At 58.0% G+C, this 24,862-nt stretch overlaps 2 protein-coding genes across 2 annotated transcripts; both read left to right on the top strand.

The window, feature by feature from the left end:
- Positions 1 to 3,941: 3,941 nt before the first annotated feature.
- ECHS1 (enoyl-CoA hydratase, short chain 1) lies at positions 3,942 to 11,171 on the top strand. Its single transcript, XM_060033804.1, has 8 exons — positions 3,942 to 4,075; positions 5,248 to 5,445; positions 5,920 to 6,047; positions 6,879 to 6,978; positions 8,203 to 8,307; positions 8,777 to 8,896; positions 10,007 to 10,074; positions 11,017 to 11,171. The coding sequence occupies exons 1-8, from the start codon at positions 3,988 to 3,990 to the stop codon at positions 11,080 to 11,082; spliced, it is 873 nt and encodes a 290-aa protein (XP_059889787.1). The 5' UTR covers positions 3,942 to 3,987; the 3' UTR covers positions 11,083 to 11,171.
- A 5,825-nt stretch (positions 11,172 to 16,996) lies between these two features.
- FUOM (fucose mutarotase) lies at positions 16,997 to 20,638 on the top strand. Its single transcript, XM_060034113.1, is given in 7 exon segments — positions 16,997 to 17,053; positions 17,711 to 17,870; positions 19,265 to 19,335; positions 19,535 to 19,562; positions 19,565 to 19,632; positions 20,215 to 20,288; positions 20,563 to 20,638. Coding segments are annotated over 7 exon segments (534 nt in total).
- Positions 20,639 to 24,862: the final 4,224 nt, after the last annotated feature.

Genomic DNA, 24,862 nt, shown 5'->3' on the forward strand with positions numbered 1-24,862 from the left:
CCCCAAGCTCCTACCCCACCGCGGCCCGCGAGAGATGGCTGGTGACCCCCCCCACCCCGCCCCGCGCGCTTCACGCTGGTCGCGGTCCCCCCACCTCCCGCAGGGAAAGAGCCAGGATGAAGCGCCCCGCTCGCAGCGGAAGAGGACGCCATGCGTGCCCGTCCCGGGCGGGGGCTCACCTCGTCCGGTCCCCGCAGGGCAGGAGAGGCACGAAGCCCGGCAGGGAGCCCAAGTCGCGCCTTCGGCGATGGCAGTGACCACTGGACCCAGAGGCGGCGCGGGGTCAGCAGCGCCAACTCCTAGCTAAAGCGCTGGGCCTGGGACCAGCCATAACGCTGAGCCAGTCACTGGCCTTGTCACTCAGCCTGACATCCCGCAACTAATGAGGAAACCCCAGGCAACCTGGCTACTCTAATGAAACAGCCCATCTGCGTGCAGCCACCCTGACCCTGGTGTCCCTGTTTGCAGGGGGAAATTTTACCCCCCATTCTGCCACCTGAAGCAAAGTCCCCAGCTCAGTGTAGCTCCCTCCTGTGAGGTTCCCCCAAGGGTCAGCTAAGCTGAAGCCCAGCGGGGTCACTGGGCTGCTGCCAACGTCCCAGTGGTCTGGTCTACCCTGGGGACGCTTCAGCCTGCAGACCTTGGGTCCCAGCTCCACAGACAAATACACCACTGGTCTCTGGGTCCCTCACAGGTATGCCCACAGTGAGGTCCCTGGTGTAACCCCTGAAATCAAGCTACTGGTGCAGCCTCGTGGGGCTGTGAGAAGCATGTCTGTGTGCTCATCCTGCAGTGCAGGAGGCCTCCTTGCTGGGCCTGGGCCACTCCGGGCACACTGGGGCCTCTCTCTGGGCTGCCAGCGGGGCCCAATGGCTGCCGCCACATTCTCAGGTTGCAGCCCCACTGTCCTCGTCCCATCAGCTGACTCTGTCACCTTTGAAACTACCCTGTGTCCTGTGTTTGGCTTTCCCATCCCTTCACAGTTGCCACTGGCCATGCAGCAAGGGCCCTAGTCAAGGCCCTAGTCAAGGGCGAACAGGGGCTACTCTTCGTTGTGGTGTGCAGGTTTCTTATTGCGGTGGCTTATCTCGTTGAGGAGCACCGGCCCTAGGCGCGTGGGCTTCAGTAGTTGTGGCACAACTTCCCAGACCAGGGCTCGAACCCGTGTCCCCTGCATCGGCAGGCGGATTCTTAACCACCACGCCACCAGGGAAGCCCAGGCAGGTACCTCCTGACTGTCAGTTACAGACCTAAGGAGAAGGATCACCAACAGGAGATTCACTGCATCTCACAAGAAAGTGATGGCGCAGCTGCCAGGCCAACGAGAAGCTGTCAGCACCCTGAGCTCTCCTTTTCCTCCAACTGACTTTTCTTCAAAACAACCCCTCCCAACTTCCTCCTTTTTCTCTATAAAATAGAGAAAACTGGTAAAATAACTGGCTGTTTTATTTTTTAGGTTAGCAAGTTGAAAGTATTCTTTATATATTCGAGACACAAGACCCTTATCAGATCTATGACTTGCAAGATTTTTTCTCATTCTGTGGGGTGGCTTTTCACTTTCTTCATTGTATCCTCTGAAACACAAACGTTTTTAATTTGAGTGAAGTCCAATTTATATATTTTTTTCTTTTGTCACTTGTGCTTTTGTCCCTAAATTACTTCATGAAGGATAGCAGCCACCTGACCTCAACACCAGCCCTGGGGGGGTTAGGAAAAAACTTCCTTTACTTTCGAGCCATTTCCCTTTGGGTACCTGTCACAGTACTGCAGCCCATACTAAGACAGAGGCTCCTTTGGTAAAGAGTTTTGGTAATGTTTCTCTTTGCATGAAAATGTCTTTAGTCTATCCTCAGCCCTGAAATAAAGTTTTGCTGAGTATTCAATTCTGATTTGGATTTTATTATTTACCTGAAAATATCCGTTTTGCTCTTCATTTGTAGATGACCTTTTTCTTTCTTTCTTTCTTTTTTTTTTTTTTGGCCTCCCCACGCAGCTTGTGGGATCTTAGTTCCCTGATCAAGGATGGAACCCGGGCCGCAGCAGTGAAAGCATCCTAACCACTGGACCGCCAGGGGATTCCCACGTACTTGATCTTTTTATCTCCACCCTTGAATTTGCAGAACTTGGGCACGAATACAAACGGAGGCCAATAATATGTGTCTAAACATTTGAAATTTATAAATCAAAGTAATTTAATCATTTCATTGTTAAAGTTTAATTACATCTTATTTTATACAAATAAAACTATTCACAATCTAGTGTTCAATAGATACCAAGTTACCAATGTAAAGAGTGTTATGCTGCACTCCTGTTATATCTAGACCTATAAATACATACATTTCAGAGTGATATGAATTGTTTAATGTTGCAAAATGTTCCTCAGCCACCTCGTGCAGCTGCTATGAATAATACTGCACACACTTCATGAGCACCTGGACCACGAAATGGGACAGGAAGAGAAATAAGAAGGTGGATGTTTGCCACAGTGCTTGGCAATGAAAAACTCAGTTACATGATGCCTCTAAAAGGAAGCATTTTGTTAATAATTTATCTTTTCCTTGTCTAAGCACTTACTTTGTGCCTCTCAACTCCTTCCCACACTGCTTAGCAGTATTATCTCTGATTTCTCCGTGCTATTGAAACCAAGTCCCCCTAAAACCGAGTTCCCTTACTGAGTTCATGATTCGTCTCTCCACCCAAAACTTTATTCCCTTTCTTGTTCCCTCTGACCTCAATCCTGTGCTAACTGAGCACTAATCAACCAGAGTCAGGTGACTAAGATGGCTGCTGTTGATAACATCGCTAATGTACTGAAATTGCCCTTGTAGACACCATCGTTAATACACACTCAGGTTGTTTCTCCAGGGCAAGATGAGCTCACAGACCCCCCAGCCATGGACCGCCTGGCCTGAGAATGTAAACCAGAGACAGCCTGACTCCTGAAACTAGATTCACAAATGTCACAGAAATGTCACAAAACGATGATGAATCCCAGCCTCTTTCTTTTCCCCTTTTTAAAAAATCCCCTCAAAGATCAAGTTGGTCGGAGGCTTATCTGAGCTGGTCTGAGTGGATCTGAGGCTTGTCTCCCACTCCTTTGCTTGATGTCCTATAAACGCCCGCTGTCAGAGTCTGGCTTTCTGCGCTGGTTACAACTGCACGTTGCCCTGAGGGCTGACTTCAGGTCACAAGTGTATCCGCCCAGCTCTAGCGAGCTCCAGTCTACCCGTCCTCAGCAAGTTTGGCTTTCCATGCCCCACAGCCACTGCCTCCAGCTGCGAATCCGGGACCCAGCTGTGGCTCGAGGCGCAGTCACCCGGGTGTGGGGACGACACGCTTGCCCCGCACCCAGACACACGCCGTTTCCCGGAAACGGCGGGAAGGGCCAAAGGCTAAGGGCACTGCCGGGGCCTGAAGAACAGAGGCGGCGCAGGCCGGCGGACAGTTCCGCCAGGAGCCCGGCGGGCCAGCACCGCGGGCCTGCGCACTCGAGAGGCCTCCCAGCGGTCCCTCTCGACCACGAGGGCGTCCCGGCCGGCCCCGAGCGGTCACACCCCGAGCTCGGGCTGCGGCGCGCGGTCCACGCGTCTTTCCACCCCCACGGCTCGGCCAGCCCGGAGGGTTTGCTCTCAGGTCTTCAGGGCTACTTCCTACGGCTCGGGGTCCGCCAAAGGCGGCGCGGATCAGGGTACCCACCTGAACCTGAACCTCCAGCCCTCGTCCCCGCCCCGGCCCCTCCTCCTGGACACCGGTGCCCCTCCCCCCGCCCCCTGACCCCTGTCCCCGAACACTGACCTTCACTCCTAAACCTCAGGCCCGTCGCCCCGGCCACTTCCGCCGCCCGGCTTATCTCGCGAGACCTGCGAGATCTCGCGATGCTGGCCCGTGGGCGGGGCGGGCCCTGACTGGTGCGGCCAGGGGGCGGCTCCGGGGGGCGGTGGCTCCGCGGGGCGGGCGGCCGTAGCGACCTATCGTCACGCAAGAGCCATGGCCGCCCTGCGCGCCCTGCAGCCTAGCGTCCGCGTCCTGCTGTGCACTTGGCCCGGCTGCCCCGCGCCGCGCTCCTTCGCCTCCAGTGAGTGCGGGGCCGAGGGGGGCGGGCCCGCGGTGGGGGTCCTCCGGGCCCTCATCCCAGGGCCGGACCCCTCCCAGCACCTGCTGCCTGAGCTCGCGGAGCCCTGGGGTCACTAGCGTCTCAACTCCGAGGACTCGGGACGGAGTGCCAAGACCTCTGGCCATTTCAGCGTTCGGTGTGAAAGTCCTCAGACTTTAAGAGAACGTGCGGTTAGCGCCTCTGCAATTGGAAAGGGTCGCACGTGCTGTCCTGCAGTGCCTCCTGCCCAGGCCTCCCCATGTCCACGGCTTCTCCCCGGGTGTGTCTTTCCGGTTCTGCCCCACCCCAGCCAGCCGGGCGCCCCTCCTCCTCTCTCCTGAGCGCACTCGCCACCCCCCCACCCCTCATTTAGCAGGAACTCTTGGCCATGTCGATGTCGCTGGGAAAGAATCTCTGCGGCCTCTGCCTTCACCTGTGTGTCCACTTGACCTAGCTACCAGGTCGTGTGGGTTTTACCTGAGTTCTCTTTGACCACCCGCTTCTACATCCTGGCCTGTACCCAGCCATCATTCCTGGTCTTGTATGTGACAGGCATGCTGCCTTTACACGTGTGATTTCAGTCACGTCCCCACAAGCGCATGGGATAGGTACCGCGATCCCTGATGCCCCATTCAAGGAAGCCACCACGTTGGTTAACCTTCTTCTCCAGGTCATTGCTGGCCCCAGCTCCGAGCGGGCCGCCCCCGCCCAGACCCTGGCAGTTGCCCTTTGCCTGAGTACCTCCCACCAGGCTGTCCACCCAGCAGGGCTGGAACTCTGTTCTGTTTGCAGCTTAACTGCCCTCACCTAGTTGGCATTTGTTTAAAGAAGGCGTTTTCTCATTCCTTGTTTCTACAGGATCCCAGTCTGTCTCTAGTGCGCATCCTGGGAAGCGCTGACCAAGGCATTCAGGAGAAGGAAGGCTGCTCTTCATTGCTGGGTTTTTTTTTAACTTAAGGAAGTGTTCCAATATCTGTGAAAGCAGAGAGCACTGTAAAAGCCACCCATGCAGCTACAAGCTGCATGATGCAGCCACCAGGGACTGAGCAGGGGCCCTCAGGGGTCCTGTCAGGGTCACTCTGTCCACTGACGGATGCATCCCCCCGGTTTGGTGCCTCCGTGAGTGGACATCCCCTTTTCCCCTCTCCCCCCAGGCGCAGCCTCTGAATACATCATCACAGCCAAGAAGGGAAAGAACAGCAACGTGGGGTTGGTCCAGCTGAACCGCCCCAAGGCACTCAATGCGCTCTGCGATGGCCTGATCATGGAGCTCAACCAGGCACTGCAGGCCTTCGAGGAGGACCCGGCTGTGGGGGCCATCGTCCTCACGGGCGGGGAGAAGGCGTTTGCAGGTGAGGCGGGCAGTGTGGTGGCAGGCTTCCCAGGTGGGCGGTCGCACCCATGGCATGAGGCAGGCAGCCTTACACCTCCGTGAATGCATCAGGAAGGTTCTGCGACTCAGGGGTTTACTTACGTAAAGGGGACCAAACCCCAGGCTGCTTGGAGGGGCCCGTCTGACGTTTAACGTTGAATGTGCCCCGCCAGCAAAACCAGTCTGTTCAGGGGCAGTCACGTCTCGGGTGCGGGTGAATAGTGAGTGAGCCCTGCCTCTTCTGAGTCCCCCTCCGCTCTGTTTCCTGTCCATATCCGTCTGCATCACCTCCATCAGCTCGTATCACAGCGTATTGCACTGTACCCCCAGCCCAGCTGTGTGTCCACGTGGCCATCCCCTGTAACCCTTGGTGCCTGCGGGCGGGGCACACACAGTAGCTACCTGTTGCTGTGGGGTCTCTGCTCTGGTAACTGGGACCTCATTTCCACCACAGCTGGAGCCGACATCAAGGAAATGCAGAATCTAACGTTCCAGGACTGCTACTCCAGCAAGTTCTTGAGCCACTGGGACCGACTCTCTCGGGTCAAGAAGCCGGTCATAGCTGCTGTCAATGGCTACGCCGTGAGTGCCCGCCCATGCCACCTCCTTGCACTCAGAACACCTGAAGGAATTGTACTTGTGTGTGTGCAGTAGAACTGATTTTTATCTGGGGGAGACCTGAGTCTCGTTCCTAGGCTCGCAGGCCTTTTCTGACTAGTGACGCTGAAGAGCCAAGAGCTGTAAAGGGAGGAGGTGTTTCAGCATCTGCCGTGTTAGTGGGGATTCAGCTGTTGGGCTTCAGATTCCTTTGTTAGTAAAGTCCCCCCAGTCCTGAGGCTCCCCGGGAGTGCTTTTCCCCCACGGCAAGGTTAAGGGCACACGTGTTGGCTCTCTGTGCAGTTTTGATGGCTTCCCAACCTGCACTGCCCTGTAAACTAACCTCTTTCACCACTGTTGAAAGCTCTGCCTCCCCTGTTTGGTCCATCGGGGTCTCCTATAGGCGCCTGGACAGCTCAGAGGCTCTGGGACTGGTTGTGGCCTGTAGAGAAGCCAGGAGGGCGTTTGAACTCACGATTCCTTAGTAAAGCTCCCTTGGGGTCAGCGGGTCAGCGGGCAGAGGTTATAGCCATCGGTTCTCCCCCTCCTGGCTGCCTTCGAGCCCCCCCGGCAGAGAGTGGAGTTGCCACGAGAGACACTGTAGGACCTGCAAAGCCGCAAGCATTTGCTGTCTGGCCCTTTACAGAAAGTTTGCTGGCATCCACTGTATAGGTAATTTGTGGGAACAGTTAACTAACTTTGCATCTCTGTGTTAATCTTTGCTGTACCCTAGACTGTGTTTCACTTTAATAGAAAATTCAAATAAGCAGTGATTTTTGACCGGGTTCCTCCGTGGAACCTCGTGCTGTTTTGCAGCTTGGTGGTGGCTGTGAACTTGCTATGATGTGTGACATCATTTATGCTGGAGAGAAAGCCCAGTTTGGGCAGCCAGAGATCCTAATAGGAACCATCCCAGGTAAAGACTGATGGTAGCTTTGGTATTGGTTCTTCAAGTCATCGTCCACAATCTGCCCGCATCTTGGGGGCATTTGGGCTGTTCCAGTGTCAGACAAAAGCACGTGGGGCTGTCGTGTGAGCCTGGATGGTGGCTGCCTGTCTGCACACTAAGGTCACGTGGGCACAGCAGCGCTGAGAGTGGCTTGGGGGCCTCGGAGCTGTGCCGGCTCCTCTGGAGTGGCTGGGTCCCTTGTCCGACACGAATAGGAAAGGCTGGCCACATGGTGGATTCTAACCGCAGAGTCTTGCTTATGAGCCACATCTGCGCTGGATCTTTATTGGTCAGCAGCTCAAAGAAGAGAACACGCTGACCACGGGGCAACACTGAGAGCTCACGTTTCAGTGGCCAGAGCGAGTCCCATAGCCTCACCCAGGTTCAGAGCAGGGAATCAGATCCCCCATGGGCAGGGCGACAGGAACAGTGGGCCAACAGTGACACCTCTGCCCCTCGGTCCACCTGACGAGGACTTCGGGCTGTGTCCCCACGGGGTCTCTGCCTTGGGTGTAGAGCCTGGAGCCCAGAGCCTCTCCCGAGCCAGCTGGGCTGGGCAGGGAGCAGCCGTGGGGTCAGGAGAGCGTGTCTGAGGTCAGCTGAGGGTGACCACCAGGGTCTTCCCATCCCAGTGCCTGAGGTCTCCACTGCATTGAGGCAGTGTCCAAGTCTGCTGGACTGTGGGTGCCCCCCTCAGGTGGCTCCTTGGCTCGGTCTGGCAGCCCTGGGGTTCACCACGGGCGGATGACCGGGCAGACCACTCTCTTTCCAGCTAGAGGCCGTGGAGTGAGCAGGAGCGGGTGGGGAGCGGGGCCGGGGAGGCGGGAACCCGGAAGAGAGGAGCGTCGTCCCACACCTGGAGCAGAGCAAGCCGTGCTCGAAGGCTGCCCCCCAGCTGCCCCCTGGGTTGGGTTGAGTCAGGGTCTGGGGCCCTGGGCCGCGAGCTCCTTGTGTCTGTCCGTAGTCTGACTTCTGCATGAGAGGTACTGGTGCAGGGGACCCAGGGTACCAGGCAAGGGGTCCCGAGTGTGGAAAGGAGCCTCCCCCGGCTTCCCCACCTGCTGGACGCCTGGGTTCTGCCCACCCACCCCACCCAAGGGGCCCATCTTCAGCCCTGGGGCACTTGGGGACAGCACGTCTGTGCATCCTGGCTGCAGAGCCATCCGTGCCCAGCAGCCCTCTGCCCTGCAGGTGCAGGGGGCACCCAGAGACTGACCCGTGCCGTCGGAAAGTCACTGGCCATGGAGATGGTCCTCACTGGTGACCGGATCTCGGCCCAGGATGCCAAGCAAGCAGGTACGGGCCACAGCCTCCCGTGGAGCTGCCCCCTCGGGAAGCTGAGTGGAGGGGGGAGGGCTGCGTCCAGGGCCTCCCACCGGTGATGAGCACAGAGCTTTCCCGTGTCCTGGGAGCCCAGGAGACTCACTGCCTTTGTTTTTTTATTTGAAATACCACATGCTCAAAGGATTGACTGAGACATGCATGCAGGTTAAAGAGCAATAGTGAAACCGCCCCGCTTCCCAGAGCCAAGGTCAGCAACAGGGTCTCCGAGACCCTCCGCAGGCATGCCCTCTCCTGGACCCTCAGTGACCTGTGACTGTAAGAGCCCAGTGACCGCAGCAGCCAAGGGTGGCGGCCCTACCAGGGGACACCGTGGACCCTTTCCTGTGTCCCCACTGCCTTGTCGGCACCCAGAGGCCTGTGCTGTGGCTTAGAGAACGAGAACCAGCTGCTGCCACGTGTTGTTTACCTTTTTGTGTTTTAGGTCTTGTAAGCAAAATTTTTCCTGTTGAGACACTGGTGGAAGAAGCCATAAAGTGTGCAGAAAAGATTGCCAGCAACTCTAAAATTGTAGCAGCGATGGCCAAAGAGTCAGTGAACGCAGGTAGGGAGGAGAGCGGAGCTGCGAGGCTTGACAGCGCGGGGTCAGAATTATGCATCTTAACCGGTCTCGACAAAAATTGTTAGGATTCTTGGTATTTCGATTTTGGTTCTTCGTAGAGTTCTGGTTTCTAGTTGCTCGCTCACAAATTCTGTTGAAATGGCCTGAGCTCCCCTTGGAAGCAGGACCCGAGAACAGGGCCAGCCTGGGGGACAGGCGGCAGGGGGCTGGCGTGCAGGGGAAGCCCGGGAAGGGTCACCTGGGGAACCTGGGAGGAAGAGGCTCCTCTCGGCCAGCAGCTCCGCCCATCTGTCGGGGATGAGCTGGGGGCAGAGAGCATGCTCCCGGCTGTCGCTGTGGACTGGGCGTCCTCTCTCTGCCGGCGGGGCAGCTCTGACCGCCCCTCCTCAGAATCGCTAGAGTGTTAACATGACGATTTGTTCTCAGCGTTGGAGTGAGGCTGTCCCTTTGCTCCGTGTCACCTTTCAAGAGGACGGTGAGCTGGGACAGCCGTGTGTGCCTGCGGCGAGCCGCTCTGCCCCCCGTCTCTGCTCACCGGCCTCCCAGGCCCCCGGCCTCGGCCAAAGCGTTCACACAGGCACTAGCGTGTGGAGCGTGCAGCAGGGGAGGGGACGTGCCGCCAGGCCCAAGGCACCTGTCACCTTGGCTGGGCGCTGGCCGCAGGGACCCAGCTACAGGTGCCGCCAAGGAAACGCTTCCGTGAGCCTCGCACCTGCATCACCTCCACTGCAAAGATGGCCCGGGACTCACTCTGTTCTGCACAGAGTTCTGTTTTCTGGGTGTTGTCCTTAATTATTTGTCGTGGTTTTTGAGTTCAGTGTCGTGGGCTTCCTCAGCCCTCTCGTGACTGGACAGAGTTTGCCGTCCCACCTTCCATCCAGGTCCCCGTGCAGGACACTGGGAGGCCGGGAGCAGTATTCACTGGGCATCTCGGCTGGGGTGGTGCATTTGAGCAGCGAGGCTGTACTTTAAACGTCATCGGTGAAGTCAAAGTCCACATCAGTCCCCGAGGGTGTGTCCTGCCTCCACGAAAACGTTCTGCGTTCCCACATCTGGCATCTCAGCTCCTAACTTCAGGGTTTTCTTTTTCAGCTTTTGAAATGACATTAACAGAGGGCATTAAGTTGGAGAAGAAACTCTTCTATTCAACTTTTGCTACCGTAAGTAAGCCTCATTCACGTGGAGAATCACACACGGTCCAGCCATAGACGTTCCTGGCATTTCCTTATAGGTTTTATCACTAAATACCATTTCTCTTTGGTCAGAACTCTTAGCTTCCCCTGTAACTGGACCACATGTGTTCTATCACTGAGCATTGATTTTTTTTCAAATAAGTACAGTGTGTGGAAGTTCAAAAGTACAGAAACTTACACAGGGTTATTTCGTATTACAAAAGATCTTACAAATTGCACCCTTAAACAGCAACTCCTGTATTTAAAATGCAATCCATTTACTCATAATTTTCCTAGATTGTTCCAGTTACCTGGAATGGGGCTCGAATATATTATACTGTCGTAATCTGAAGCCTTGGAGCATTATTTTCTAGGATATCTGCCAGTAACTCAAAGGAAATCATTCTCTTAATAGTCATTCAAACTGATCTTTTATTATCAGAAAGTCATACCTAGGTGTTTTATAAAAGATTAAAAATGGCTTTAGCTCTTGAGGAAGTGCAGGTGCGTGTGTGCCCATGTGCACACAGAGAAAGGTATGCAGAGGTAGAGCTTGGATTCTCGTGTCCTGCTTCCTGACCCTCAGGACACCACCTGACCTAGAGCGTGGCTAAATCCAGGTCATGATTTGGTGAATGACCCAAGTATGTGCATCTGAGGTTCTCTGTAGATGGGAGTTTGTTCGACTCGTAGGTTAGTGGTTCCTGAATGACCATCACAAAGGCGGGGCGGGGGTGTTTAATGGAAAAATACCCATTCCCAAGCCGCCCCTGGGAACTGGGATCCTTCACAGTTTTCGAGGTGATCCCGCTGCAGAACCCAGTGAGTGGACGGCCAAGGGCAGGGAGCAGCCCTGACACAGGCAGAGCCTGGCGCCTGGACCCCACGCAGAGTGACCATCCATCTCTGCCCTTCCCCTTCTCTCACCAGGAAGACCGGAAGGAAGGGATGTCCGCGTTTGTGGAGAAGAGAAAGGCCAGCTTCAAGGACCAGTAGGAGCTGGCTGCCTGTGCCTCAGCTCCTCAAGTTAAAGAGGAAAAACGGCCTGTCAGCTTCAGAACAAATAAATCCTCTTTCAAACGCGGTGTCAGTGACACACAGCTTCTCTCCAGCTGTGAGGGGCCCTGGGGGGCTGTGTGGGCTCTCGCCCCCCCGAGCAGCAGGGGGCCTTCACCCGGCTCTCGTGAGGACCCCCAGCTTGGTCGCGGTGTCGTTTGCAGCCGGTGGACGTGGCCGCTCAGAGGGATGGCCTCGCTGCTGAGCCTTTAAAGAGACGTGCTCTTGACTAAATGACAAACTTCAGGTCACATTATGCCTTTCTTTTAGTTATCGCTAGATTTGAATGTTCTGTCACTTTTTAAAACTTGTCATTCTCAGTAACAACATTCAAACAGAACAAGGCTCTTAAAGTAAGGCACCCACGTCCCACTCCGAGGGTAACCACTGTTCACACGTTCGTGCCTTTCCAGGTGTCTTTCTGTGCCCACAAGCATGAACACATGCTCCGGTGTGAAATTCCGTTTTCTTTGAACAGAAATGGTTCTCCACGTACACGTTTCTGCAAGGTGCACTGATCACCGTCTGCTCCTAGCACACAAATGCACCCTATCCTTCTGTTTGACTAGCATTTGTTTTCATTTTTCCCATTTTTAAATGTACATTTTCGCAGCATTCAGTGTATTCACAGTGTTCTTCATCTCCAGACTGTTTCATCACCCCAGACAGAAACCTCACCCCTTCAACACTAACTCCCTACTCCAGCCCCCGGCCCTGGGGCCCTCTGTTCCACTTTCTTTCTGTCACTGGACTTAATATAATATTTCCAAGGTCCGTCAGGTTGTAGCACTAACAGTTTCATTTCGTGTCATGGCTGAATACTATTCCTACTAGCACTCCTTTCAGTGGCCCTGAAATATTTCATGATGTGTGTATGTCGTGATCTGCGTGTTCACATGGTGTTGGATGTTTAGACCGTGTCCAGCTTCTTGTTTCAGAGCCGCCGTGGCGACGGTGCAGCGAACATTCCCTGCACAAATCCTTGCATTTCAGCTCGAGTGCGTCTGGAAGGGAAGGGCGGCACTGTGGGGCTGGGCTGCTGGGGGCCGAGGCTCCCAGATTGGTGTGAGGACTGCTGGTGTCGGAATCCCTGGGGCGTTGGTTTAAAATGCGTGCTCCCAGACCTGGCGCAGGATTGGTGCCCTTTGCTGTGGGAGGACGTAGAGTTTACACACCAAGGTTCCTCTGCTGGCCTTATCCCCGGGAGGGCCAGCTGCGTCCCCCGGGCCACCGTGCAGTCAGGCACCTTGCAGGACCCTGGGTGAATGAGTGACCGAGGTACCGGGAAATGCCTCTGCCCCGACCAGACGTCTGCTGTTTAATCCTCAAGTCACAGCCCAGCTCGGAACTCTAAACCCTCCATTTTACACCAGATTCTCGAGCAGGTGTCCAGGGGGAGAGTCGTATGAGTCCGGGAGCACAGGATGAAGGCCCTTGTCCTCCTGCTGCCTGGGAGGGCTGCACAGGTGAAGACGGCAGTCACTGGCCTGGGTCAGGGCCCCCCAACCTCAGAATGTCCTCAGACCTTCCAAGGTGAGGCCAGAGCAGCTGCACCTCTGGGAGCGAAGGCCGGCACCGTGAGGATCCCCCTGGATCTTGGTGCGGTGCCCACTGCAACGCAGCTGCAGGTGAACAGACGGCCAGGTGAGGGGTGAGCTCTGCTGGCTTCGTTGTGCCCCCACCCCCACCCCATCCGTCTTGCTCTGCAGAGAGAGCCTCAGCTGTCGGCATGACGGGTGCTGCTCAGAACCCAGGGCAGAGCCCTGCCTAAGCAAGCGCTGCACGGTGAGACATGCGCCTGCTTGCTGGGAATCGGGCCTCAGAGCCCTCCTCCGGGAGCCGCCACCCAGCGAAGACCTGAGCACCTGGTACAGGCGTTTCCTCCACGTTGTCCTGCTGCCAGTCATGGGCAGGTAGCCTGTTGACCAGCCTGCCCAGCGGAGGTTTCTGAATGTGGGATTGCAGTCATGGCCTTGGGCAGGGCTGGGCCCAGAGTGTGTACCCTCCCCCTACCCAGGACCCATGCTGAACACCCAAGAGAGACCCACCTGCATCTGAGGAAGAGCTGAGATGGCCAGTGGAGCTCTGGCCGCCCAGCACCTTCAATGACTCGCCCTTGTGCTCTGGTCATATTTGCGCAGCTGGGGGGCCCAAAAAGAATTGCTCTGCTGACCGTCTGCCTGGGGAGGTTAGCTCTGCAGTCTCCGCCCAGGCCCTGTCATTCTGCAGTGTGTGCCGTGGTCGGGAGTTTGAGAAGGGCGCAGTGGTTCTGTTACGGCACAAGACCCTCCCCAGACAGCAGACAGAGTTCTGATAGAGTCGCCCTTGAACGGTGGGCAAGGGAGTAGGTACAAGGGGACCACGAGATCAGGCTCTCCCCTGGGGTCAGGAAGGCCGGGCCCAGCCGGGCGGTCTTCATGGCAGTAGAGGTGGGAACCCCATTTATTAAAGCTGTGTAACCGGGGTTTGCACTAGTGACATGCCATCTAGAATGAACAAGCAGAGGTATGTGCAGCAGGAAACCTTAGAGTTGAGAAAGTCCGTGCATTAGTTTAATCTTTCACACGCGTTGGGCGGTGACCTTCATAACCGATTCCGAACAACAGAGCTCCAGGTGCTGGGGGGCCAGTTGTGAGGGGCCCATCCAAGACTCGCGGGTACCCTTGTCTCAGCAGCTCAGCCGGAAGCCGAGAAAGGGCTCGACGTGGAACCCGTACATGAGAGTGTGTGTGTCTCAAAGGTCTGCACCCACAGGGTCGTTTGGGATCCAGCACGTGGCAGGGACGGGGCCCCAGCCCCAGGCCCAGGGAACAGGATCTTCTCTTCAGGCTGCGTGGTGGCCCCTACTTGGGGAGACTGGGGACCGTCCAGTGGTGTGACTGCGTGCTTTGCTGTGGGTGGCGGGGTTGAAGGCAAACCCCAGCAGGACTTCAAGGACCACAAGCTCCAGAGAGCCCTCCACTCCCTCTTGAGTTAATTGACCCCTGGCACCATATTGTTTGGGGGTTTTGATTTGTTTCTGAAGCTGAGACCTTGCATTCTCATCTATCCGTATAAAATTGGCTTTTCCCTCTTATATTCCTACTAAAAAGATAAGCTTCAGGGAATGTTAACTTCAAGTCTCTCCACTCAGGTTTTGGAGGAGAAACTGCTCACACTGGGTGGAATTGGCCACTGTGGGCGGCCTGAGTGTGGGCCCTGCGGACCACCTCCCTGGGCAGCTTCCTTGACCAGCGAGGCTCCGCAGGGCCGGGCAGTGGACATGGGTTATCTGTTGACTTCCGGTTCTCTGCCATCTTTCACGTACAGAACTTCCGCAGGAGCTGCCAGGCCTCCGGGCGTGTCACCGCAGGGCTGAGGGTCCGTTTGGGAATGAGGTGGAAGGGGGCGGGCTCCGAGGGGAGAGAGCCTGGCCTGTCCCGGCTCTGGGTTGGGCTGTTTCCTGCGGCACAGGCAGCAGTAAGTACTCAGGTGGCTGGCAGGCAAACCGGGCAGCCCCGTAAGGAGGGCCAGAGCCTGGAGGGCTGAGAGCCAGCTAGCCTGAGCGAGAGCCCGTTTGCAGGCTGGGCAGTGAAGTTAGGTTTGGGGTTCTTAAGCGGGGGTATGATCCGGCCGGTGCAGGCACGGGCATCTGCACTGGGGTCTGCACTCAAGCCTGCATGTGTGGAGCGGGGTAGAGAGAGAGCAGACACAGGGTTGAAGGCCAAGGGCAGCGTCAGCAGGGCTTTTGGTGACATCTCGGCAGGGCACAGGAGCCACCTGCATTAGTCAGCTGCTGCCACATAATAAATGATCCCTAAACTCGGTGGCTTACAGGAACAATCATCAGTTCTCCTTTCTCAGTTTGTGTGGGTCAGGAATCCAGACAGGCCGCCATGGGTCAGCGTGTCTCTGCTCCACAAAGTCTGGGGCCTCAGCTGGAGCCCCGCCTGAGCAATCGCTCCCTGGCCTGGTGGTTGATGCAGCATCACTGGGCTGAGCTGGGGCTGTGGGCCGAATGCCCACAGGAGGGCTCACCACGTTCATTCCCTCGGCTTCCTGCCAGCACCGTGTCTGCATTCCCAGTGGCAGAAGTTCACAAAAAACAGAAGGAAAACTAACAAATTACTTAGGTAGAGATTAGTAAAAGTGTATTGTGCACACACCAGAAAGACAGTTTGCAAACCAGGAGTACTCAAACCAAAACATGGGATGAGGCTCAGAGGATGTTGTTACAAAGCAGCATATGTAGTGTGAGGGCAGTGATTCTTTATAGTGATTGGTTACAAGATTCGAATTTTCTTAAATGAAAGAGAGTTGGCTAGTGGTTACCCCATGCCAGTTGGGGGAACTGTTTAAGTTTTGCTTATGATTTTCAGAAGCATAAACAAGAACTGTCCCAGGTCAAGTTGACCTTTCTTGTCCTGCAAAATAAACTAAATTAAATTGTGCTTGTCTAACTGGTTTTGTCTCCTCGGGAGAAAATCAGATGCATTTGATTATAACACCAGGGCAAGTGTTCTGAAGAGAGAATCAGGAGGAAGCCATACTGCCATTTTTTTTTTTTTTTTGGCTGTGTTGGGTCTTCGTTGCTGTGCGTGGGCTTTCTCTAGTTGCAGTGAGCGGGGGCTACTCTTCATTGCGGTGCCTGGGCTTCTCATTGCAGCAGCTTCTCTTGTTGCGGAGCACGGGCTCTAGGCGTGCGGTCTTCAGTAGTTGTGGCGCACGGGCTTAGTTGCTCCACGGCATGTGGGATCTTCCTGGACCAGGGCTCGAACCCATGTCCCCTGCATTGGCAGGCGGATTCTTAACCACTGTGCCACCAGGGAAGTCCCACTATACTGCCTTTTATGACCTGCCCCCAGAAGCCAGGCAGCAGCATGTGAAGCATTCTATTGGAGGCAGTTACACAAAGGTCCACCTGGTTCAAGCAAGGGGACAAACCCGCCTCAGGGGAGGCGCGTCGCTCACTGTGGCCTGTCAGATACAACATGGCGGCAGTGCTGCCATTTTGGGGAAACACAATCATACCTGTCGACTGAAATAAATGCACAACCTAAAAATTGAGAATTACGCTTTATTCGGTGGACTTGCTGAGGACTTAAGCCCAGGATACAGCCTCTCAGCTCTCAGGGACTGTTCCGAAGAGGTGAGGGAGTGTAAGCAGATAGGGCAGGGGGTCCCCGGAGAAAGAGAACCAGGAATGGCTTTCTGAACATATGAGAACCCGTTTTGGCCTGTGCCATTTTTTGGTCTAAGCCTGGCCCTGGTGCTTGCCCTTGAACAGGTCTCAGTAATCAGTGATGTTAAACGAACAGAGGAACACAGGGACAGAGAAAAGGCAGTGATAAAGCAGAGTCCTAGGTCCTCCTCAAGGGATAAACATAATAATATACCTGGAGTTGTGCAGGAACTAAGGTCCCTACCCAGGTGGAGGGTGGAATGGTGATGCTGACCGTCCTGACTTAAATCAACAAAGACGTGACTCTGTCGACCTGACCTTTGCCCCAACTTTATGCTAAATTCTCTGCTCAAGCCCCTTCCTGAATATGCATGTGCCCTTAGCTTAAAACGTCCCCAGTTTTGCTGGGGGGGACCCTGCTTTGGGAAGGCCCCCGTGCTCTCCTTATTTGCTGTGATAAATTCTTCCTTCTCCCCACCTTTGCTGGCTTGGCTGTCTTTCGGCTCGACACCCACCGAGAGGTGAACCCAGTTTTCGGGTAACAGGAGGAGCCAGTATGTACAGGAGTTTTTGCAAACAAAACAAAACAAAAAACCAGGTAGTCTGAACAGCAAAATATTACTGCTAATTAAAGAAAACCAGACATCTCAAGTTAATGAATTTAGTGCTTTCCTATGTATGGGAAGATGCAAGATGTATGGGCTCCTTGAAATCCTTCCTTTTATATGCACCTCAGCTGGCCAGCTGAAGGTGACCTCTCCCCCGCAAAATTAAGACACCTAGTGTTGGGGGGCGTGGGGGCGGGAGTGGGGCGGGTCCTGTGGAGTCCAGGTCGCTGGGGCCCCAACGGGGAGTCAGAGCACTGCTTCCCTGGGCAGGGGTGCGGCACCCTAGCCAGGTACCTGAGGAGTCTCAGCAGGCTGACGCCTGGAAGACAGCGCAGGGGTGCTCTCAGCACACCCGCTTGGCCCAGAGGTCGCACCCACCTGTCCTCAGGGTCCTTCCAGTGTGAACAGTGTTGGGTGAAGAAGTAAATCCTCCCTGTGCCGCCACCCAGCCCTCCCCACCCCAGGGCGCCACGGACCCTGCGGGCTAGAGGGGGTGGGGGACGAGTCCCCAAGGCCTGGGGGCGGAACGGGGGCTGGAGAGGAGGCCTTCACGCACGGAGGGCGCTGGGGAGCTCCAACACAAACACACATGGGTGCCCGGGTCCTGGACCTGGCCGGGTAAGCGAGACCTCGAAAGACGGCGCCTGCGGGGCTGGGCTGGGGTCGACCCCGCCCCGAGGCGGCCCAGGCAACCCCAAGTCCTCCGCACTCCGGGGGACCCTCCCTTCAGGCCACGCCCATCTCCCGCCGGGCCCCGCCCCTACATGCACCCGCCCCCTCTGGCCCCTCTCCCCTCCAGGATCCACCCCACACGCGGCCCGCCCTCCCCGGCCCCGTCCCTCGTGGCCGCCCCGCCCTCTCAGGCCCAGCCAGCAGGGTGGTGCTGAAGGGCGTCCCCGCGCTGCCGTCCCCCGAACCGCTCTACGCCCTGGCGCGGATGGGGCACGGAGATGAGATTGGTGAGCGCGGCGGGCGCAGAGCTTCTGGTGGGGAGGGTGGGCTGTCATCCGGCCTCTGGGCTGCCCAGGTGCTGCAGCTCTGCTCCTACCCCCACCAATTCCTCAATAACCCACCAGTGACCCAGGAAATCTCAGTGCCAGGACCCTCAGGATTCTCCTTGCAGCCCCCAGCCCCCAGAAGTGAGCCTGGGCCTCCTGCCCCATCTCACACACCACTTGGTGTCTTCTTACAAATGGGGAAGCTAAGGCCTGGCACCGTCCTGGCTGGCTGGGCAGCGGTTCCTGGTCCAGGTCAGGTGTTCAGCCTTTACTCTGCTCTAGAATCCCACCACTCGTGACCGGGCCCCAAACGTTCCAGGTGTCCGCACACTCCGTCTCTTAAAACCCTCTCATCCCCCCAGGGGCCAGTGGGAGGTGAGGCTGGGAGGGCCCTGGAGCCAGGTCCAGGAGGTAACAGTAAGAGAGGGGTTAGCAGTCCTGAGGGTAACGGGGGGCATGGGCTGGGCTTGGGCTGTGCCTGGATGCCTCCACCCCCAGCAATGCTGTGAGGCAGGAACACGACTCTCCCTGCAGAGTTCAGGCCACTAAAGGCATAGAGATGTGAAATGTGGGGTAAACGCAGCCCCCTGGACAGGGCGCTCCCGACCTGGTGGCCCCAGCTTCCCCCCCTGCTCAGGGAGCTGAGCCCGCTGTGCCTCGGTTTACACCTTGAGCCAGGTAACCCGAGGTGCTCTCCTCCCTTTCCGCGGGGTGGGCCACAGAAAGGCCCAAATGGTGGAAGAGAAGGAAGGCATAAGTGAATCACGGTGCAGCCCCCAGAAGTGACACACACACCCCGGCAAACAAGCAGTTAGCATTCAGCGTCCAATGTGCAGAAAAGTCTAACCTTGCTGAAACGAGGGAAAACGGCAGAAGGAAATGCACTCCGACAGTAGCAGGGTTTCCTTTACGTAGTAAGATTACAGCCGGTTCTTTTTCTTCGTGGGCTTCTGTTTTTCCTGGTTTTGTACAATGAGCGCGCGTTAGCTTAACAATCAGAAACCAACTTTCGGGAGAGCAGGGGCCCTTGGAGCCAAGTGGGGCAGGTCTGGGGGCAGCCTGGGGCCAGAGGGGCCTTCTTCCAGACCCCACTGTCCTCGTCACAAGGAGGTCATCTCCAGGCCCTTCTGGGTTCAAGGAGGTGGCCCAGGTGCCCCTCCTGGTGGACGAGTGTTTGGGGGTCACCAACAACAACCCGTGTGGTAGAGTGAAGGGGGATGGGCAGGGCCAAGACAGTGACAGGTGCCGTGGCCAGGGTGGGGAGACACCAATGTGACCTCAATAAGTGTCACCCCACGGGCAGCAGGTGGCCGGGTGGGAGACGGCGGCGTCTGAGGTCGGCACTCTGCCCTCAGGCCTGGGCATCCCTCAGCGCCTGGAGGCTGTGCTGCAGCCGCTACCACTGGACTGCTACATGGAGAGCCCGGTAAGGCTGCTCTGGGCCTCAGTTTACCCTTTGCCAGAACTCAGGGGGGCCACTTGCCTTGGGTAGGGGGCAGGACCCATGTCCCCAAAGACCCCTGAGCCTGATCAGAGGAGCCCTGAGCTGTCACCCAACGAAGGGTCCTGGAGGCACCCAGGGCAGGAGCAGTGGGCCACAGAGCTGACCCCCCCTCTGTCTCCAGGCTGTGGTCGTGGAGCTGGTGCCCAGCGACGGGAGAGGGGCCTGCAGACCCCAGTGTGGCCAAGCTACCATTCCATCCTCTCCAGGGCCGGCTGTGCGGTGAGCCTGAGATCCCCACCAGGAAAGGGGTCAGGGATCCTCTGTGCCTCCTTGGAGTCCCGAGAGAAGTGAAAGACAGGCCCCCCCCGAACCCTGCACCATGGTTGTGCGAGCTTCTACCCGGGCGTATGGCCACCCCTTGCCCCGGCCTCCCCGCTCCCTTCCAGGACCCTGACCTATCTCTGCCCGGGGGTCCTCACCCACCCCAGCCTGTCCGAGCGGAGCCAGGGGAAAGCGGGGAGCCCCATCTGTGGTCAGAGGCCTGGCCCAATGCTGCCTGTCAGCCCCCCACCCTTCAAGGGGCCGGGCCTGTCCTCCCGGCACCACCCACCAGCAGATCTTGGGCAGGACCTTCCTGAAGAGAGGACCCGGGGCTCCTGTCCTGGACAGCAGCCCCACCCCGACCCCCAGGGCAGCTCAGACGATTCAAGGGCCCCAGGCAGGCGGCCACCACAGCCCCCTGTGCACCTGTCCGCCCAGCCCTCGCAGGTCAGGAGCCCAGCGTCCTGGGGACCCCAGCCTGGAGAATGTGCTGATGCCCCACTGGGCCTGGGGCCCTCAGCTGCCCCCCTTGCCTTCCAGAGCCCCCTGGCCACGATAGAGAGATTGGAGTTTTATGAGTGGACCAGAAAGGCTGTTGCTGTTGTGACAACTGGGTGAACTCTGGCTGGACCTGCTGGGTCCACTGGGTCCTCCTGGGTCTGGCTGGGTCCGGCTGCATCTGGGCCGAGCCTGGGCCCCTACCCCTTCCCACTGCAGAGCCCTCCCCACCCTCTACTCAGCCCCTGCCCCATCGGAGACTAGATGCCCCACGGAGAATGGCAGAGCCGAGGGATTTGCTGAAAGTGCACAGGGTGGGCGGCAGAGCAGGGCTCTGGGCACCCCAGGCCTGTCCATCCCAGCTCGGCACTCAGCCTGCTCCTTATGCAGGGAGGCGGCCCTCTACGGAAACCTCATCCTCAAGAAGGGGTTGCCGGCCCCCGATGCCCTGTTCCAGGCCTGTTGAAGACCACCCGCCCAGGGAGGGATCTGGCCTGAACCCGACGCCGCCACCAGCAGGCGTGCCCAGCGGCAGATGAACTGGCCTGGCCCTGCCCGGCAGCGCTCAAAGCTCACCCAGCCAGGGGCTCCAGGGGCCCAGCGGGTCCTGGGGGGGCCTCTGCTGACCAGGGCTGGCATTATCCCAGTTCAGGAAAATGATGGAAAAGTGCAGTGACTTGCCAACATACCGTCCAAAGGTTTAAACAGGAGCTCCATCTTCACTCACAAAGGCCTGTTTTGTGCTGAGTGCAACAGCGGCTGTGGGCTCCCCGGAGGGCAGACCCCACCCACTCTCGGTGAACCCTCAGGTGGGAAGTAAGGCCTCCCTCCTCCCGATAGGTTTGGGTCACCTGACTCGGCAAGTCCCTGGGTTTGGGATGAGAGTTCACACAGGTCGAGACCCTCGCGTGGGGAGATCTCACAGAGGGCCGGGGCAGGGGCCTGGGTGACGCAGCACATGGCAAGGGGGCCTGGGGGTGGGTGCATCAGCTACCCAGGCAGCCCTGAGTGGGCTGCAGTCACTAAGGTGGCCCTTGAAGAGGGGGCCAGGGCTGCTCCTTCAGCCCCAGAGACTGGTCTGGAGCCTCCGGGAGCTGACCACACCGTCAGCTGGGGTGGGGGGCGCTGGGCCCGGTGCCTGTGTTCCCTCGCTCTGGTGGCTGAGCGCCTACTGAATACGCATGAGCCCGAGTGGGTCTGGGGATGGCCGGGGCGGCGGGTAGAGGACAGGAGGACGCGAGGCACCCAGGCAAAGGGGGCCTGCGAGGTTGTGACGGCTTCCCGGCATGTTCTCAAACTGGGTCTCCCGGGGTGGGCGGGGTTCCCACTGGCCATTGCACAGGGTCCCTCCCTGAGGGCCTTCTCCCTGCTCCTCCAGACCTTCTCACAGCACGTGGGCGTGGGAGCTGGGATGACCAGGGATCCCCAGGGCTCGGGGGAGGCTGGTGGGCCTGGAAGGCAGATAGGTCCACTGGGCGGAGGTCTGGGGCTCAGCCTGGGGAAGGGACCACGTTCTGGGCCCGCCACTGCCGGGGCTGATCTCAGACCCCTGACCCCACGGCCAGCCGCTTCCAGCCACACACGGGCCTCTTGAAGCAGTTTTATTGAGGTTGAATTGACGTGCAGTCAGTAAGCTGTTCACGTTCAAAGCATTCAGTTAAATTCGTTTGGGTGTTGGACCAGCACCTCCATCCCCCCCTTCTGCCCTGCCCTCACTGGTCCGCCCCCCTCCCTGCTGGTCAATGTGCACTTTGCAGAACTCCGTGTAAGTGGAAGGCCGTGCATGCCCTCTGCGTGCTCGCGGTGGGGTGGGGTGTGTGTGTTTGCGTGCGCTGTGTGCATCGATGATTCTACTTTGCTGCAGAGCGGGATTCTGCTGTGCACACGCTGCTGTGTTCCATCCAGGCAGCTCTTGGCTATCGCAGATAAGCTTGCTGTGAACGTACCCGCACAAGTCTGCGTGGACACGAGCCTTCATTTCTGGAGCAAACACCTCTGGTCAAGTCTCGGCCGTAGGGCGTGTGTATGTGTGACTTTGTAAGAAACTCCGAAACCGTTTCCAAAGCAGCTGAGCTGGTTTACATCCCCAGCCCTGGGAATGTGCATTCCAGCCCCTGGCCCTCATCCTGGCTGCCCGTCTTTCCCGTGAGCCGCTCTAAGGGGACTGTAGCGGTGAGTTCTCTGACCGTTAATGGCGTTGAACATCTCATGGGTGTGTGTGCCTTCTGTTTTCTTTGGTGACATGAGTGGTCAATCTCTTGCCCACTAGGGTGTTTAATGATTCCGGTCACCAATTGGCACTAGGGTGTTTAATGATTCCAGTCACCAATTCCACTATGTGTCGTGGGGGGAAGGGCAGGGGGCTCCCCCCACCGCCAGGCAGCCCCTCAGCACCAGCTGGTGTCCTGCAGTCCGCTTGGTTCTGACACCCCCTGCCCGGGGACGCGTCAGATCCCGCAGGTTCAGGGCTCAGTCCCACAGGACTGCCCCCCGCAATGCCCCCACTCCAGATGCCAGTCCCAAGTCCAGGGGGGCACCCGGGCTTCTGACCGACTGGCTGTAGATAGAGGGTTCCCTTGACCCCTCCTCAGTCTCAGTTAGTTTTCTAGAGCGGCTCACAGAACTCAGGGAAACATTCACTCCCTAGATCACTGCTTATCCTACAAGGATAGGACTCAGGACCAGCCAGGTGGACGAGGTACGGGGAGGGGCTTCCGTGCCCTCTCCAGCGCCCCTCTCCCCGCACCTACACGTGCTCACCACCCCGAAGCTCTCCAGACGCATCCTCCTGGGTTTCTGTGGAGCCTTCACTACGCAGGCTGTTGGATTCAGTCACTGGCCACTGGTGATTGATCTGACCCCCAGCCCCTCGCCCCTCCCCGAGGTCTGGGTGTGGGGCTGGAGGTTCCAAATCTCTATTCCTGGTCACTTCCCTGCAACCGACCCCATCCTTAGGGACCTTCCCAGAGTCACCTCCGTCACACAGCAAAGGACAACTTTATCACGCCCATCACTCGGGAAATTCCAAGGGTTTTAGGAGCTTGGCGCCAGCATCAGGGATGAAGACCGCGCACATTTCTGATTGTAAGTCACAGTATGACAGTACTTTCCACTAGTCCAGGCTCTTGCTGGGGGGCCCCAGTGCCCACCAGAAGGGTCTTGGGTTCAGCCCAATGCTCAGACTCAGGGAAGAGCACAGACCACCCTTGCCAGCCATCCACTGAGGAAGAACGTTCCACAGGTGTGGTGGGTCACATTTGCCCTGTGGCTCAGGTGTGTGGGGATGAGGGTCGCTGGGCACTGCCTGGCCAAGAGCCTGTGCCCCCAGACGCAGGTGCAGCATCCCGGGTCCCCGGCAGGAACACTACATCAGGGGAGCCAGGGCTGCGGCTCCCGGGAAGCACCTCAGGTGTCTTATTCCCTGCCTGGATGCCTCACCCAGCAGCGGTCACTCTGCAGAAGCAGTACTGCCTAGTGACGCCGGGGAGCAGAGGCAGGGGATCCACGCTCAGCACCCTCTGTAGAAGGGGTGAGCAGCGGCAGTGCGCCTGGGAGTTTGGGGGGCGGGGGTCACAGGGGGCTGAGCTGGCCTGTGGCCTCTGCCAGTGTCTCCTGCTCACCCCCAAGTCCCCTGCTCCTGTGGGTCTCCGGCTGTGCCCTCGGGGCAGGCAGTGCCCACTGGGGACCTGGCTCCAGCAGGGCTGGAGAGAGACTTGGCCACGAACACCACCCTGGGCTGCCCAGGGCCGTGGCCACCATCGACCTCAGGTCTGAGCAGGTCACCGCCGGGGCCTCAGTCTCCTCGTTGGTACTGGGGGCAAAAGAGCTTCTGTCTGTGGGGCCTCGAAGCTGGGAGGCATGTACGCCTCTGAGCAGCGCATCTTGGGGTGAGGCTGCCATTTGAGGCCTCCAGGAGCTTGGGACCCGTGGGGTGACATAGGAGCTGTAGGGCACGCGAGGTCCCCAGGACAGACCCACGGCCTCTGGAGCAGCCGGGAGCCTCGTTCTGTCTTAGCCCCCAGCAGGCTCAGTCTGGGCGGCAGGGAAGTTTCAGGTACCAAGTGCTTCCCGCCCGATGCCGGAGCGCGACTGCCACACAGAAACCCCGCCTGCACTTGCACACACCCCAGCACATGTACAACTTGTGGAAAATTCCAGTGACCCTATACCTGCGTCTGCAACATCAGGCCTGCTGAGCCAGGCCGTGTCAGAGGACTGGTCACCTCAGAGAGCGCCGGCAACTGCCCAGAAAATGAGGACAGAAAGGCTGGGCCCAAGTCCACCCCCACTCACCTGTGCACCTGCCTGCCGTCCCCCTGAGCACGTCCACTTGTCCCCTGTCCCCCTGAGCACCTGTCCACTTGCCCCCCCGTCCCCGAGCACCTGTCCACTTGTCCCCCGTCCCCCTGAGCACCTGTCCACTTGCCCCCCCGTCCCCGAGCAGTCAGCGACTGGGCTCCCTGCTCCTGAGTCCTTTCCATTCTCCAGTCCTGTCCACGGGGAGCCCAGAGTAGCTCCGTCCGCACCCCAGCACATGAGGAGGCCTGGGGGAAGCAGACAGCTCCCAGCGCATGGGCGCTGGGTGCAAGGAGCCAAGCGTCAGCCTGGGGCTGCCCGGGGCCAGCCTGTGGCCCCCCTTCTCCCAGACAGAGCAGGTGGGGTCCACAATCACTGTTCTTGAAGACATATG

The sequence above is a fragment of the Delphinus delphis genome, chromosome 16 (assembly GCF_949987515.2).
Source record: "Delphinus delphis chromosome 16, mDelDel1.2, whole genome shotgun sequence".
NCBI classification, from domain to species: Eukaryota; Metazoa; Chordata; class Mammalia; order Artiodactyla; family Delphinidae; genus Delphinus; species Delphinus delphis.

Bases quoted from the DNA above. Each gene is read 5' to 3' on its own strand.
- ECHS1 (XM_060033804.1), top strand. From the start codon at position 3,988: ATGGCCGCCCTGCGCGCCCTGCAGCCTAGCGTCCGCGTCCTGCTGTGC. The intron at 6,979-8,202 runs GTAAAGACTGAT...TCTGCCCTGCAG, and splicing joins CCTAATAGGAACCATCCCAG to GTGCAGGGGGCACCCAGAGA. The intron at 8,308-8,776 runs GTACGGGCCACA...TTTGTGTTTTAG, and splicing joins CCAGGATGCCAAGCAAGCAG to GTCTTGTAAGCAAAATTTTT.